The sequence below is a fragment of the Otolemur garnettii genome, unplaced genomic scaffold, assembly GCF_000181295.1.
Source record: "Otolemur garnettii isolate 467f Iridium unplaced genomic scaffold, OtoGar3 scaffold00261, whole genome shotgun sequence".
Classification (NCBI taxonomy): domain Eukaryota; kingdom Metazoa; phylum Chordata; class Mammalia; order Primates; family Galagidae; genus Otolemur; species Otolemur garnettii.
The window spans coordinates 661,320-676,503 of NW_003852656.1; the positions used below are offsets into that span (position 1 = coordinate 661,320).

The 15,184-nt window shown below is 47.9% G+C and overlaps 2 protein-coding genes across 2 annotated transcripts in view; one reads left to right on the top strand and one right to left on the bottom strand.

The window, feature by feature from the left end:
* Positions 1-5,255, top strand: part of RMND5B (required for meiotic nuclear division 5 homolog B) — a 10,747-nt gene extending 5,492 nt beyond the window's left edge. Inside the window, exons 4-9 of the mRNA XM_003802826.3 lie at positions 611-711; positions 903-1,069; positions 3,055-3,220; positions 4,483-4,585; positions 4,678-4,832; positions 4,918-5,255. Coding sequence (XP_003802874.1) covers positions 611-711; positions 903-1,069; positions 3,055-3,220; positions 4,483-4,585; positions 4,678-4,832; positions 4,918-4,981 — 756 coding nt within the window. The 3' untranslated portion in view covers positions 4,982-5,255. The remainder of the gene's footprint in view (positions 1-610; positions 712-902; positions 1,070-3,054; positions 3,221-4,482; positions 4,586-4,677; positions 4,833-4,917) is intronic.
* A 1,967-nt stretch (positions 5,256-7,222) lies between these two features.
* On the bottom strand, positions 7,223-11,145 carry NHP2 (NHP2 ribonucleoprotein). Its single transcript, XM_003802827.1, has 4 exons — positions 10,867-11,145; positions 10,708-10,777; positions 8,249-8,354; positions 7,223-7,600 (listed from the first exon to the last, which is right to left on the bottom strand). Exons 1-4 carry the CDS (start codon positions 11,129-11,131, stop codon positions 7,475-7,477), a joined length of 567 nt encoding a protein of 188 aa, XP_003802875.1. The 5' UTR covers positions 11,132-11,145; the 3' UTR covers positions 7,223-7,474.
* Between the last annotated feature and the right edge of the window lie 4,039 nt (positions 11,146-15,184).

Here is a 15,184-nt window from a genome sequence, read left to right on the forward strand (position 1 = left end):
AGGCGCCCGCCACAACGCCCGGCTATTTTTTGGTTGCAGCCGTCATTGTTGTTTGGCAGGTCCGGGCTGGGGATTCAAACCCGCCACCTTAGGTGTACGTGGCTGGCGCCTTAGCCGGTTGAGCTATAGGCGCCGAGCCGTCCCTGCCATTCTTTAAATAAATTTATTTTAGAAAGGAAATCAATGCCCCCACTTAAGTAAAAAGTAGCTCCAAGAACATACATGATGAAAAGTGAAGTTACTCATTTCTAGTTAGAGGTGGTTGCCAGCTGGGATTTGAGCTAAAGTAGTACTTGCTAGGTATTAAATACACAGTGGCAGTAAAAGTAAAGGAGACTTTCCCTAATGTAATTAGGATGATCAAAAAGGAACAATTCTCTCACTGTGCCACTGAGCAGGAGCCGGAGGACTGTCTCCAGTGCTCTGTGGTGGGGTGGTTTACAGTCTGTACTCCAAAGAACTGAGATGGGACTAAGGGGCCAAGTGGCTGGCAGGAGACCACAGCTCCTCACACAAAGCCTGGCACTCTCCAGCCTGTGGTGAGTTTTCACATGCATAACAGAATTTTAGAAACACTATCTCTAGTGGTGAGATCTCTCTTTCCTTATAGGAATCAACACTGGATGTGGACCTGGATTTCAAGCAGCCTTTCCTGGAGTTGAATCGAATCCTAGAAGCTCTGCATGAACAAGACCTGGGGCCTGCGTTGGAGTAAGCAGGCCCTTAGGTGGGCCGGCGGTGCTCTGCTCTCACCTCCCAGCGCACAGGGCTTGTCTGTGGTCTTCAGTTTCCCCCAGATATACCTGATGTACCTTTAGCCCTGACCCAAGCACCTGATACAGGCCTTGGGGCCCTCCTCAGCCCCCACTAGCTCCACACTAAACTGGCCCTTTTCTTCCCAGATGGGCTGTCTCCCACCGGCAGCACCTATTGGAACTCAACAGCTCCCTGGAGTTCAAGCTGCATCGATTGCACTTCATCCGCCTCCTAGCAGGTGGACCGGAGAAACAGCTGGAGGCTCTCAGCTATGCCCGGCACTTTCAGCCCTTTGCTCGGCTGCACCAGCGGGGTGAGTGCCTAGGGTGCCAGGGTTGGTGCTAGGTTGGCCCATCAGATGTCTGGATGTGGCAGGTTGTTCTCAGGTTGCCAGTTACTGTGCCCACTTGGGACTGTTATTCTAATGCATCTCCCCAACCTAAACACCTCTGTGATTCCACATTGTGTCCCAAGTACCTCCAAACTCAAGGCTCTAATTCTTTCACCTCTGCCATACCTTTTTATCTCCACCTCAGGCCAACATGGGTCCCCAGTGCCTGCTGTGTGCCACACCACACTCAAACATGCCATGCCTACTCAGATTGTGCTGCCTGCCACATGCCTCCTTCATCTTGGCACCTCCTCTAGAGCATCCTTCTTAGCCCTCTTTCTTCACACTAGGATTTTCAGACCTATAATTTGAGTCTCATCTTTGAGATACTATGTCATTTATTGTTATTAACTTTATTTAAAAATAAATATGAAAGACTGGACATTGTGGCTCATGCCTGTAATCCTAGCACTCTGGGAGGCTAAGGCTGGTGGACTGCATGAGCTCAGGAGTTCAAGACCAGCCTGAGCAAGAGCAAGACCCTGTCTCTACTAAAAATACAAAAACTGGCTTGATGCCTGTAGCTCAAGCAGCTAAGGCGTCAGCCACATACACCAGAGCTGGCAGGTTTGAATCCAGCCCAGGCCTGCTAGACAACAATAACAGCTACAACCAAAAAATGGTCGGGCATTGTGGTGGGCACCTATAGTCCCAGCTACTTGGGAGACTGAGGTAAGAGAATCGCTTGAGCCCAGGAGTTTGAGGTTGCTACGAGCTGTGATGCCACGTTATTCTACCCAGGGCGACAGCCTGAGGCTGTCTCAAAATAAGTAAATATAGGAAAACTAGCTGGGCATTGTGAGAAACACCTGTAGGCCCAGCTACTCAGGAGGCTGAGACAGGCAAGAGGATCTCTTGGGCCTAAGAGTTTGAGGCTGCTGTGAGCTATGACCAAATTGCACTTAATTCCAGGGTGACTTAGTGAAACTGTCTTAAATAAATAAATAAATATGAAAACCATACAGTTTTTTGTGTTTTTTTGTGAGACAAAGTCTCACTATGGCTTGACACCTCTGGCTCAAGCAGCTAAGGCGCCAGCCACATACACCTGAGCTGGTAGGTTCCAATTCAGCCCAGGCCTGCCAATCAACAATGGCTGCAACCAAAAAAAAAAAAAAAAAAAAAAATAGCAGCGTTGGAGTTGGAATTCGCTGTGAGCTGTGATGCCACGGTACTCTACCCGGGGCAACAACTTGAGGCTCTGTCTCAAAAAAAAAAAAAAAAAGTCTCACTATGTCACTCTTGGTAGAGTGCTATGGTATCACAGCTCACAGCAACCTCAAACTAATTGGCTTAAGTGATTCAGTGATTCTCTTGCCTTAGCCTCCCAGGTAGCTGGGACTACAGGTGCCTGCCACAATGCCTGGCTATTTTTTTGTTGCAGTTGTCGTTTAGCTAGCCTGGGCCGGGTTGGAACCTGCCAACTTGGGTGTATGTGTGTCAGCGCCCTACCCACTGAGCTACGGGCACTGCCCAAGCAGTGTTTTTTAAGGTTTAACTAGATACTGCTGCTTCCTAAATGCTTTGAACCTGGGATCTGCTCTGAAGGGGACATTAGCTACTATGAGAGAACAGAGAGAGATTAGTGCCAACTTGAGTCTTAATTGTTCCTTGATGCAGTGGGAAGGATTCAAAGAAAACAGAAAAAAAAAAATCACCTTCCTATACCATTCTGGGTTGATAATGCCTATACTTGTCATGGCATTAGCCAGTCTGGAGACTTCACCTCCCCACTGGATTTTAGAGAATCAGTTTTGTCTGAGGGCATTTCACTCCCTGCACAATCTGGGCCAGGGCCCTGGGGCTCAGCCTGGTTCATAATTCCATGCTTTGCAGTTCCGCTGCCCTTTCAGGGATGGACCCAGAGCCCCTGCACCCCCTGAGCTGCCACCCTGGTTGCCTTATAGAGATCCAGGTGATGATGGGCAGTCTGGTATACCTGCGGCTGGGCTTAGAGAAGTCACCCTACTGCCACCTCTTGGACAGCAGCCACTGGGAAGAGATCTGTGAGACCTTTACCAGAGATGCATGTTCCCTGCTGGGGCTTTCCGTGGAGTCTCCCCTCAGCGTCAGGTACAACCTAGTACAGTGAGAGCAGCAGAGGTGGGAGGGTAGAGAGGGAAATATTCTCCCAGGGCTCTACCACATGCCAGGAACAGTGCTCAGTGCTTTCACAGACCTAACCTGGCTTTGCTGGTCATTTTTCTGGAGAGTAAGAAGTACCGGTTTCTGAGGTTGAAGAAACAGATTAGGAAGAGTTGTGGCCTGAGGTCACTACACAATGGCAGGGCCATGGTTGCCATTTTGTTGAAAGGCCTGTTAGATGAGGTCCCTGCCTCTCCTGTATGTCACTCCAGATCCCTGCAAGACCTTCCCACCTAATCTGTGCCCCTCTGTAGCACACCTTCCTCCCAGGTTTGTCTCTCAAACACTACTTCCCTTCAGGGGAGACATGTTGCTGAGTACCAAGTATTTAGCATTATCGTTTGGCCATCTTCCTCACAGGAATGTTCTCTCACAACTTCACAACACACCGAGGAGTCAGAGGTACTGGTATCCTCATTTTACAGAAGAAAAAATGGAGGTTCAGGATGTGAACTTACTTGCCTAGGACCTCAAGGAATAAAGGGCACACTTGGACCCGATCTCAGAGCCACAGACTCTACCACAGTGCCTATTTGTCACAGTATATTTTACATAGACTGGTTATGGGGTCTCACGTTCCACCCCAGTATGTATTATTGTTACCAAATTACAAAACATTAGACAGATGATGGTGTTGTGCAGGACTGCCCTGTACATTGTAGAATATTGAATATTGGAGGCTCCAGCCAGTAGGCTCCCTACCCTCAAGCAATCATTAAGAGAACTGACCTTCCCCCTACTTTTTTTTTTAAGATGAGTATCACTCTGTTCCCAACAGAGCCTCCCAAAGTGCTGGGATTACAGATGTAAACCACCATGCACAACCCTCCTCCCATTTTTAAATGTTCTACTTGATAGCCACTTTTGTAGACGTATAACAGAGCAGGGTAGATCCTATAGGTGGGTTGGAGCCCTTTAGAGCTGACTGCTGCCTTCCAGTCACACCAAGGACTTTTCAGTAGTTTGGATGAGCAGACATCTGCCCCTGGAATGTGCTTTTGTCTTTCCCATTAAGTTCTCAAATTGGGGGGTACATGAGAATGGCTGTCTATAGTTGGTCATATGTATGTGGTACATTATGAACAATCTGAGGAATTTTCAAGGGCTGATTTGACCTTATGCCACTTTAGAATCCCATCTCAATCCCATGCTGTAATGAGCCACTCCAGCCCTTGTACTTTGTTTGGCAGTTTTGCCTCTGGCTGTGTGGCGCTGCCCGTGCTGATGAACATCAAAGCTGTGATCGAGCAGAGGCAGTGCACTGGGGTCTGGAGTCATAAGGATGAGTTACCGGTAAGACATGACAGAGGGAGGTGCAGGCAGAAGGCACTGAGAAGGACAGCCATGACAGGAAGTGGAAACTGACCCCTTTGTTGGCCTCCTAGATTGAGATTGAACTGGGCATGAAGTGCTGGTACCACTCGGTGTTTGCTTGCCCCATCCTCCGCCAGCAGACGTCAGATTCCAACCCTCCTATCAAGCTCATCTGTGGCCATGTTATCTCCAGAGATGCACTAAACAAGCTCATTAATGGAGGAAAGTAAGTTCCCTATGTTCTGCTCCATCTTGGTTGGGCTCTCTTGCTGCCAGCCATTAAGATGTTCTTGGTTCTCCTCCCTTTACAGGCTGAAGTGCCCCTACTGTCCCATGGAGCAGAACCCAGCAGATGGGAAACGCATCATATTCTAATTTCTGCCTGGAACTTTGTGAGAAGGGGTTCCCCCTCCCACCAGCCTTGGTCTGTCTTGGTAAGGTGGGTGGCTCCAGTGGACTTGGTTCATTTCAGAGTACCTGGCTGATGAGTGCTACCATGGCAGAGCCTGAGGAAGGAGATGACCCAGGCCACATCTGGCAGCCAGCTCCTTGGCTATAAGGAAGGGAAGATGCTGGCTCTGTGTTCTGCTTAGTCTCTTCCTGTTTATATTTTCCCTTGAGTTAGTAGCAAATGCAGAGTACCAAAGTACTTGGCCTTTCTGCCTCTTCCCTCAGCCATACCTCTTACTGCCATGCCAATGCTTGTCCACTTTTGCCCTTTGGCCCAAGAGTGTCAGCTGTGGCCCCCTTCCTTCCTTTATACAGCCCCAACTATATGTATCCATGTCCCATTGTAAATAGTTCAAGTTAGAACCAAATGCCATTGTTTCATAATTTTGAGCAACAAATATGTTCACTGTCTTTCTCCTAGCCAGCCATTATCTTCCCTGTGACAAATCATTACTACATATTTACTGCCCACAGGTACTGGGTATGGCCAGGCAGAGGCTGCAGGCAAGAATGTGACTGGCCAACAATACCCAGGCAGAAAGAACCTAACTTGCAACTCTGACTGGGGGAAAAACTTGGAAAATGTCAGACCCCAGGCAAAGTGCTTTTACAGATACATTACAGAGATCAGTATAAGGGGATTTAGGAAGATGAAATGCCCTGCAAAACAGGGCTTACAGCTTGGAATTTACCCCAGATCTAACCCTCAAGCCCCGGCCTTTCCAGTTTATTTCAGGGTGCTTGAAGCTTAAATGTTATATGTCTTAAGTCTTGTCTGGGACGTTTGATAGCAGGAAAGGACCTCAAGTCTGAAATATTTGAAGGGCTGGGTAGCTCATACCTGTAATCCTAGTACTCTGAGAGGCCGAAGTGGGTGGACTGCTTGAGCTCACAGGTTTGAGACCAGCCTGAGCCAGAGTGACACCTCATCTCTAAAAACAGCCAGGTGTTTGGGTGGCGTCTGTGACTCAGCGAGTAGGGCGCCAGCCCCATATACTAGAGGAGGTAGTGAGTTCAAATCCAGCCCTAGCCAAAAACAGAAAAAAAAAAACAAAAACAGGCATTGTGGCGGGCGCCTGTAGTCCCAGCTACTTGGGAGTCTAAGACCAGAGAATGACTTGATGCCCAGAGTTTGAGGTTGCTGGGCGGCACCTGTGCAGTGAGTAGGGGGCCAGCCCCATATACTGAGGGTAGCACACCCTCCGGCTCTGGCCAAACTGCAACAACAACAACAAAATAGCCGGGCGTTGTGGTAGGCACCTGTAGTCCCAGCTTCTTGGGAGGCTGAGGCAAGAGAATCACGTAAGCCCAAGGGCTAGAGATTGCTGTGAGCTGTGATGTCACAGCATTCTACTGAGGGCAAAAAAGTGAGACTCTCTTAAAAAAAAAAAAAAAGACCTAGAGGTTGCTGTGAGCTATGAAACCAGGGCACTCTACCAAGGGCAACAAAGTCTCAAAAAAAAAAAAGGGGGGGGGGCCAGGCCTGGTGGCTCACACCTGTAATCCTAGCACTCTGGGAGGCCGAAGCGGTGTATTGTCAGAGCTCACAAGTTCGAGACCAGCCTGAGCCAGAGGGAGACCCTATCTCTACAAAAATAGGGGGGAAAAAAAGACGGAAGCAAGAGGATCACTTGAACACAAGAGTTGGAGATTGTTGTGAGCAATGTCGCATCGGCACTCTACCCAGGGCGAGAGCATGAGACTGTCTCAAAAAAAAAAAAAAAAAGTTTGAAGGGCCATTGTGTTAGGCAAGAGAGATGGCCTAGGGGCTCATATTTAGCTTCTTGTTCCTATTTAAATTTTACTATGTGGGAGGGTCAACAGATTCCATAAACTCCATAGTGGTATTTAAGTCTTCTGGGGGAAGAAAAAGAGAGACCTGGGGGATAGGCTTCCATGAAGTGGGTTTGGGCCCTTCTAACTTTATCTCACATCCCCCTCCTAATCCCAAAGCAGGAGTAGAAATGAAAGCCCTGAGGTGAGCAGAAGAATTAGTTCTCAGCTGGAGCCCAAGCATGGCCCTGGATGGCACAGCATTAGCAATGCACACTATAGTCCTTCAGGTTCTCCCAGTGAGAAAGCCAGCTTCCATTCTTCCTGCACGCCAACTCCTTGGCCCCATCAGCAGCTGCTGCTGCTTAAAAGAAAACCCACAGACTCACCACATTTAGACTTAGTATTTACTTCCTCACTCCACATTCTTGGAACTGTCTTCACTTAAGCTCAATAAGAAACAGCACTGATGGAGAAGATGCTGGTGTTACCTTCATCAAAGACCTGCTGGAGCTGCCTGGGAAGACGACGTGCCTTGGGGAGCCAGGGAGATGCTGCCAGTGTGGGCAACAGAAGGGCAGCCAGTCAGCCTGCCACCAACCCAGCAGCTTCCGGAACAGGTGCCCAGGGTGCTACCTAAGTCCCTCACAAGGGTGAGGGCAAGGCCTGTACCTCCTCAAGGCACTCATCATAGGCCTCCTGGTATTCCTCGTGAGGCTTGACCATTATCACACAGGTGGGGCGCTTGGAGCCCGCAGCTGCACCCAGGTCCTACAAAGAAGGGGGAAGAAGGACTGTTTGGGGAAAAAAGCTGTATAACATGCATGCCAAGGAGTCACAAACTGATGACCTACCAGCCTAATCTGGCCACTAGGCATGTTCTCTTGGGTCCACATTTTATTGAAAAACATTTTGAATTGGTTGCTATCATTCAAACTCAAGCAAACGTTCAAGCCATCCTCCATCAACATGGGACCTACGTTTCCATATGCAAACTATAAAAGGGCTCTAGCCCAGGAGGGGCTGACATAGGATTTATGCTCTCCAGGTCCCTGCCATCTCTTTACTCCCTGTGACTCGGACCTAGCCCTTGTTATGTAAAGGAAAAGGACAGCTACAGGACCCTGTGAGCATGAACCCACCTAATGGCACTAATGCAAATAAAGCACTTTAGTTTACAAAGCATGTTCACATATGGCTTCTATTTTCATTCTCATAGTCCACAGAGAAGGGGATTCCCATTTTACAAAAAGGAAACTAAATTGTAGAGACATGACTTCCACACAGTCCCACAACTAGGAAGTAGTGGAGCTAAAGCTCCTCCAGGCCTATTTTAACTTCAATACTTATATTATTTCCCACTGGCCTGCTGCCACAAACCATATCCCAGACCCCTCCCCAGTGCCATGTGCTCCTTACCGTCTTGGAGGGGATGTAGATATAGGGCAGATTTCGGTCTTCACACATGACTGGGAGATGGCAGTATACTTCAATGGGCAATGTGTCTCCTGCCAAAACCACGATCCTGAAATGACATGCACTACAGTCATTCCTAGTTTGTTCCTTCACTCTTTTTAGTTCTAAGTACCACCTCTGGGCTGGGCCTTGAATAAGATGCCCCCATCTCAAAGGAACTCGCTTATTAATGTGGGTCTGCCAACCTGCAAAGGGGTGCAAAATTGTGTTTAATGAAGTACATTCTTTTGCAGATGTGATCACTATTTCTTGACAACATGTAAATGCCACCATGTGCAAGAAATGGCATAATGCTGGAACAGATGACGGATGGGAAGGGGTGCCAAGGACTAAGAGCTTAGCTCTCCTCAGAGAATCAAAAAAGGCTTCAGCTAAGATATGAAACTTGAATGGCTTGTGAATGTCTGTCAGGTAGCCTGTGGAGGGGCTGGGGGTAAGAAAAGCTAAGGATATGAGAAGAATGGCACCAGATACAGAGGCACTGGCTGTTGGGAGTCTGGGATGGTTCAGATGGGGAGGGGCAGACAAAAAAGCTGGGAAGACTGGCAGAGGGCACATCCAAGGACTTTTGAGTTCCTAAGAAGTGGGGGCTCTGTCCTAAGAGTGACAGGAACCAGGAAAGCTTGCCAGAGGATCCTTAGCTAGGGCTCCTGGATGGCAAGGTGTCAGAGATGTGGAGCAGGCCTCATGAACCTGAAGACCTGAAAAACTCCTATCATTTAAAATGTCAAGGTACCACTCTCTCCTAGTGCTCTTCTAGCTTCTGGGTTCCCCTACACAGGTTCCTTTTCCTCTGAATAGCTTTTGACTATTCATGGTCTTATAGCTGACCCTGACTGCCCTCCCCCTCAGCACCTTCTTAGCTGACATACTCCACCTCAAGTGTCACTTACATGCTGACAGCTCCCAAATCTCTCCAGCCTGGCCCTCTCTTCCAAGCTCGAAATCCATACAGCCACCTATCTGTTTGTCTCCACAGCACCTCAAACAATTATCTAAAACCAAACTTGGGATCTTTCCACATAAACTTAGTTGTCCTCCACTGTTCACAACCTCAGAATGGGCCCTCTGCCCATTTGGCTAGGCTACAAGATAGAAGTCATGTATACCTACTCATTCTCCAATCCGATCCTTTCAAATCTACCCACTTTAATCCTATCTCCACCATCACCTCTTCTGTACTACAGAGGCATCCTATCTCTTACCAAATCACTCTTGCCTGTCTAATCCTTTACTGAATTGACAAAAAAAAAATCTAAAGTTTTAAATATAATTATGTCACTTCCTGGATTTAACTCTCCATGGCCTCCCAAAGCTCTGAGTACAAAAAGTGTGGTTTACAAGGCCTCATGAGACAGTAGCTTCCCCTGCCCAGCACTACCCTCTCTCCTACCCTAGGGTCCACCCAACTCTTCTGGCAGGAAACCTCCAACTCCCTACTAATCCCTATCTTCAAATCTCCTCTCCAAAGAGACTGCTCAAAAAAGCTTTCCCTGATGCACCCCCTAACTAGGCCAGAGTCCACTGAGCATCAAATCCCCCCAAAATATGTATGTATCTACCAGACACTTCTGGGAATGAAGCTAAGAAAAGCCAAGTTCTCAAGGAACTTAGTTTCCAGGCTGCATAGATGACACAGGTAATAAAAACGTAAATAAGCTTTAGATTCTGATAAATGCCATTAAGTAAAGAAGGGGGGTTATGAAGTCATTACCTCTGTGCAGGTTCTGAAGAAATGGTAGCTGAATAAATGAAGCTGGAGTCCACCTTAAGTTTCTTGGCTTATAGGGGCAGCGCCTGTGGCTCAAAAGAGTAGGGTGCCAGCCCCATATGCCAGAGGTGGCGGGTTCAAACCCAGCCCTGGCCAAAAACTAAAAAAAAAAAAAAAAAAGTGACTGAATAATATATTTTGGCTCTGCGCATGTGGCTCAAACGGCTAAGGTGCCAGCCACATACACCTGAGCTGGCGGGTTCGAATCCAGCCTGGGCCCGCCAAACAACAGTGATGGCTGCAACCAAAAAATAGCCAGGCATTGTGGCGGGCGCCTATAATCCCAGCTACTTGGGAGGTGGAGGCAGGAGACTCGCTTGAGCCCAGGAGTTGGAGGTTGCTGTGAGCTGTGACGCCATGGCACTCTACCCAGGGGCACAGCTTGAGGCTCTGTCTCAAAAAAAAAAAAAAAAAGTTTCTTGGCTTATACCGCTCACTTCCCTCTGAAACTGAGCTCACAGAAGTTATGTACTGGCATCTGTATTGAACGGACTTTACCAATTGGTTGATTATTTTCTACATTATGGGGCTGAGTCAGAGTCAACCTTTTACCAAGCACCTACTAAATAAAACAGTAGATATTTCCTTCCTTACTGTGAAATGCAAACTCCCGAGATAGCAGGGTTCTTACCCTTTCTCGCCTTTGTTGACAAACTTCTGAACCTCCTTCACCCCGCGCCGAATCTGCTTCTGCTTCACGGCTACCACGACAGAAAAGTCAATCGGCTGCCTTGCCCCGCCACCCACTTGGCGCCCCGACCCCTCCCAGGCATGCCAAAGAATACCTCACCTTTCTTGATGCATTTGTAGAGCTTCCGCGTGAGGCGGCGAGAAGCCAAGGGTTGCGCGATGGGGTTAAGATTCACCAGCAGCTCTTGGTAAGTGCGCTCCCCGCAACACACCTCCGCCGGAGCCTCCTGCCCATCCGGTTCTGCCTTTATTTTGGTCATTGCAGCGGCCCTGGCAAGCAATCCCCAAAGAGATAACACCACGCGACCGGCTACTTCTGGAACTACTTCCGGGTCCTCGGCTCCAGAGACGCTGCCGCACACCATGACCAATGAGGAAACGAGGTCTCCGACTCTCAGACCAATCGTCGACGCGCAGCTCCTTAAATCTAGAGCCGGGGAGGGTCAGAGTCTTGGTCTAGGGGCGGGGTCACACGCAGGACTGAGCAACGTACGGAGCGGGGGCGGGGTCCGGAGGACGGGTTCTGAGGGAGGCGGCGAGGGAATGGGACGCTGTTCTGAGTTGGAAGTCTATGGTGGTTGGGGCCAGAGGAGCAGTCTACACCGGTCTACGGCGGTATCTTGTCTAAAGCTGTCTCTGTGACGCAGGCGGAAAAAGGTGAAATCTGTGCTCAGTTTAATTACAAACCTTCGAATCTCATCCTTCTGGTGGTCAATGAGGCCCCCTAATCAGACCTTAAGACCTGAGCTGATCCTGGGTGGTGTGCCCTAGGTACTGAAGGTAAAGTCTGACACAGCTAAAAGTTTCTTTAGTGCTTGCGTAATTTTTCATACTTTGTTCTCTTTCCTGGACCCTGCTGCATGGTAGGAGTAAGCCCACTCTTTGAGTCCCCTGGTCTGCACTACTTTTTCCGAAATAGTCCCCTGCTTGTTCACTTTCTTCCTACAGGGATCTGCTCAAATGTTTCTTTCCTTTTTTTTTTTTTTGACAGAGTCTCACTCCATCGCCCTTGGTAGAGCTCACAGCAGCCTCAAACTCTTGAGCTCATGTAATCTTCTTGCTTCATTTTTCATGTTCAGGAGACCACAGCGGTTCTCACTCTCGCTCCAGCCGGTCTCCAACCCGTGAGCTAAAGCAATCCACCCACCTCAGCCTCCCAGAGTGCTAGGATTACAGGCGTGAGCCACAGCGCCTAGCTTGTTCAAATGTTTCAGGAGGAGGGGTTCCCTTGACCACTTTATGTAAAATTCCTGTAGCTGGGCTCAGTGGCCCACACCTGTAATCCCAGCACTGTGGGAGGTCAAGGCAGGTAGATTGCCTGAGCTCTGGAGTTCTAGAACAGCCTGAGCAAGAGTGAGACTCTCTCTACAAAAAACTAGCCAAGTGTTGTGGCAGGTGCCTGTAGTCCCAGCTACTAGGGAGGCTGAGGCAGGAGGAACACCTGAACCCAAGAATTTGAGGTTGCTGTGAGCCATGACGGCACAGCACTCTAGCCCAGGACAACAAAGTGAGGCTCTGTCTCAAAAAAAAGAAAAAGAAAAAAAGCTGGGTATGGTGGCTCATGCCTGTAATCCTAGCACTCTAGGAGGCTGAGGCAGGTGGATTGCCTGAGTTCACCGGTTCAAGACCAGCCTAAGCCAGAGCCAGACCCCATCTCTAAAAATAACCAGGTATTTGTGGCAGACACCTGTAGTCCCAGCTACTTGGGAGGCTGAGGCAAGAGATTCACTTAAGCCTAAGAGTTTGAGGTTGCTGTGAGCTGTGACTATGGCACTGTACCAAGACCAACATAGTGAGAGTCTGTTTAAAAAAAAAAAAAAAGTATCTCCTCGTTTTTGGTTTTTGTTTCTTTTTTGAGACAGAGTCTCAAGCTGTTACCCTGGGTAGAATGCAATGACATCATAGCTCACAGCAACCTCCAACTTGGGCTCAAACAATCCTCTTGCCTCAGTTTTTCTATTTTTTAGTAAAGATGGGGTCTTGCTTTTGCTTAGGTTGGTCTCCAACTCATGAGCTCAAAGAATCCACCCACCTCAGCCTCCCAGAGTGCTAAGATTACAGGCATGAGCCACCATACCCGACTGTATCTCATGGTTTGATGTGAGTTTCTCTGATGGCTAATATTAATCTTTTTATGTGCTAATGTTGTAGAAAGACGAGGCCCAATGGAGAGAAAGAGTGAGATGGGTGCCAGCAGCCTCAACACCCCCATAAGATGGATGCCGGCAGCCTCACAATAGTCTCACACCACCTTCCTGGTAGGAGGAAGAGGAAAAAGAGATAATTGAAATGATGACAAGTACCATTACTCTTAAATTAGTCCGGATCAGGCCGAAACAGGACAAGATAAGAACGGATAGGCCAAGAACTGTTATCATGAGAGTTAATGAGCTAAGTGCTGTGACAAATTATTTTACTTATCCATTAGTTGCTAGATCTGCATATGTTACCTTATTATTATCTAATTGCCCTTTATGTTACCTATTGGCTAATCTGCTAAACTGCCAGTTCACATCTGTAAAAGGGGGTCATCATGACCCCATGCTTGCTTTCTGCTTCTTTCACCAATTTTCTTTTTTCTTCTAATTGCTAACTTTCAGACCACCTGTTTGGCTCGTTGCCAAAATTTTAGACTAGAAAAACCCCAACTTCAGACCCCTCGATGCCCTCTCAGTCTGCTTTAGACTTTGCTGAGACAGCCCTATAGTCAATAAAAGACTCCTTCTGAAATTCTAGTGTGAGTTGGTGGTCCTTATCACGCCCCATAACATTCTTGGAGGCCCCCGTGAGATTCCTGGGTTTTAACCCAGGCTATGGCCACTGGTTATGGCTAGGGCATAAGAGCCAGTTTTCACCTAGGGGATGGCCGCTGAGAATTTCTCAGCCCCTGGTGAAAAACCAACTCTGTCCCCCTGCCTCAACCTGCCAAATTGATTGACTAAATTTGGCTAGTAACAGAGTCATCTGGTCTGGAATTCTTACCAGTAAGTCTGTTTTGGGACCCCCGGAGGCTGGATGCAGCCGTAGATTGGGGTCATCTGTCTGTCTGTCTGTAGTGCTGTTCTGTTCTGGGACCCTTGGAGGCTGGACGCAGCCATAGATTGGGGTCATCTGATTAGGCTGTTCTGTTCTGGGACACCGAGAGGCTGGATGCAGCTGTAGATTGGGTTGTCTACAGCCCTTTATTGGGTTGTTCTGGTTTTGCAGTCGACTGTTCTGGTTTGTGTGTCTTTTGTGTATTTTGTGGTTTTGTATGTTCTGTTTTTTGTATGAGTGAGAGTGAAAGAGTTTGGATGTGTTTCCACAGCTCTGAGGCTACGAAGTCCGAGTGGGCTTCCACCCGCGGTTCCACGACTTTATCATACAGCTTAGTGGCAGGCCCCTTGGGGTGACCTGGAACTTTTTTTGGGGGGGGGGGCAGTTTTTGGCAGGGACTGGGTTTGAACCCACCACCTCCGGTATATGGGGCCAGTGCCCTACTCCTTTGAGTCACAGGCGCAAACCCCCCTGGAATGGGGTTTATACATCTCCGCCTATGCCAAGATAGAGTTTTCATCCCTTCAGGGATGTGGCTGGGAAGGCATCTGAGTGGGAGTCAGACGTGGCTCCGTGCCTGACTGATTTTCTGTCCATCTGTCCCCTTTGTTCGCCATGTCAGACATACGTCTCTTCTGCAGGTTTAGATATCAGGAAACTCTCTAGGAATTTCATCCTGTGGAAACTAGCCTTTTTACCTTCTTTCTCTTATATCTCCTATGTCTCCCACTGCCTTCAGCATCACTTTCTAGGTGGGAGTTGGACTTTACTGTAACAGTGTTGCTCTGGAATCTTGGTCTGTTTGGCAGTGTGCTGTGCTGACTGACTTCTATCTTTCTTACATGGCCCTTTTGTACTTCCTCATTTTTATTTTAACACTGTAGTGTAAATATCCCACCTACATTTGGGACCGTCTCTTTCCAACAATTAAAGAGTTAATACAAAGTTTGTTAAAACTGTTCCTCTTTTTGGCTGCTAAAAACTGTGGTTGCTATGTTACAAATAGCCTTGAGATAAGGTGCCTGCACTTAGCAGAAGACCCAAGGTCAATTACTCATTTAGAACTAAAAAAAAAAAAAAGTCCTCTTTACTTTACCATTATCCTGACTACACGCACAGCAACAAAGATGGAAAAAATACTCACCTGAAGTCATCACAGCTGGCTAAATAGAGCTTCACTGTCCCTTAGAAGGTAAAAGTAACTTTTTTTTTCTTGAATGGTGACTATGTACATTAATGCAATTCTGGGGTACAGTGTGGTGTTTTCACATACAATTTGAACCATTTCCAACAAACTGGTTAACATAGCCTTCATGTCATTTTCTTAGTTATTGTGTTAAAACATTCATATTCTACTCTTAGAAAGATTCACTTGTACCCTT

Excerpts from the sequence above, each read along its gene's own strand:
- NHP2 (XM_003802827.1), bottom strand. The coding sequence starts at position 11,131 with ATGGTGTGCGGCAGCGTCTCTGGAGCCGAGGACCCGGAAGTAGTTCCA. Across the intron at positions 10,778-10,866 it reads CTACAAATGCATCAAGAAAG|CCGTGAAGCAGAAGCAGATT; the intron begins GTGAGGTATTCT and ends CTGTCGTGGTAG. Across the intron at positions 8,355-10,707 it reads GTCAACAAAGGCGAGAAAGG|GATCGTGGTTTTGGCAGGAG; the intron begins GTAAGAACCCTG and ends ATGTCATTTCAG.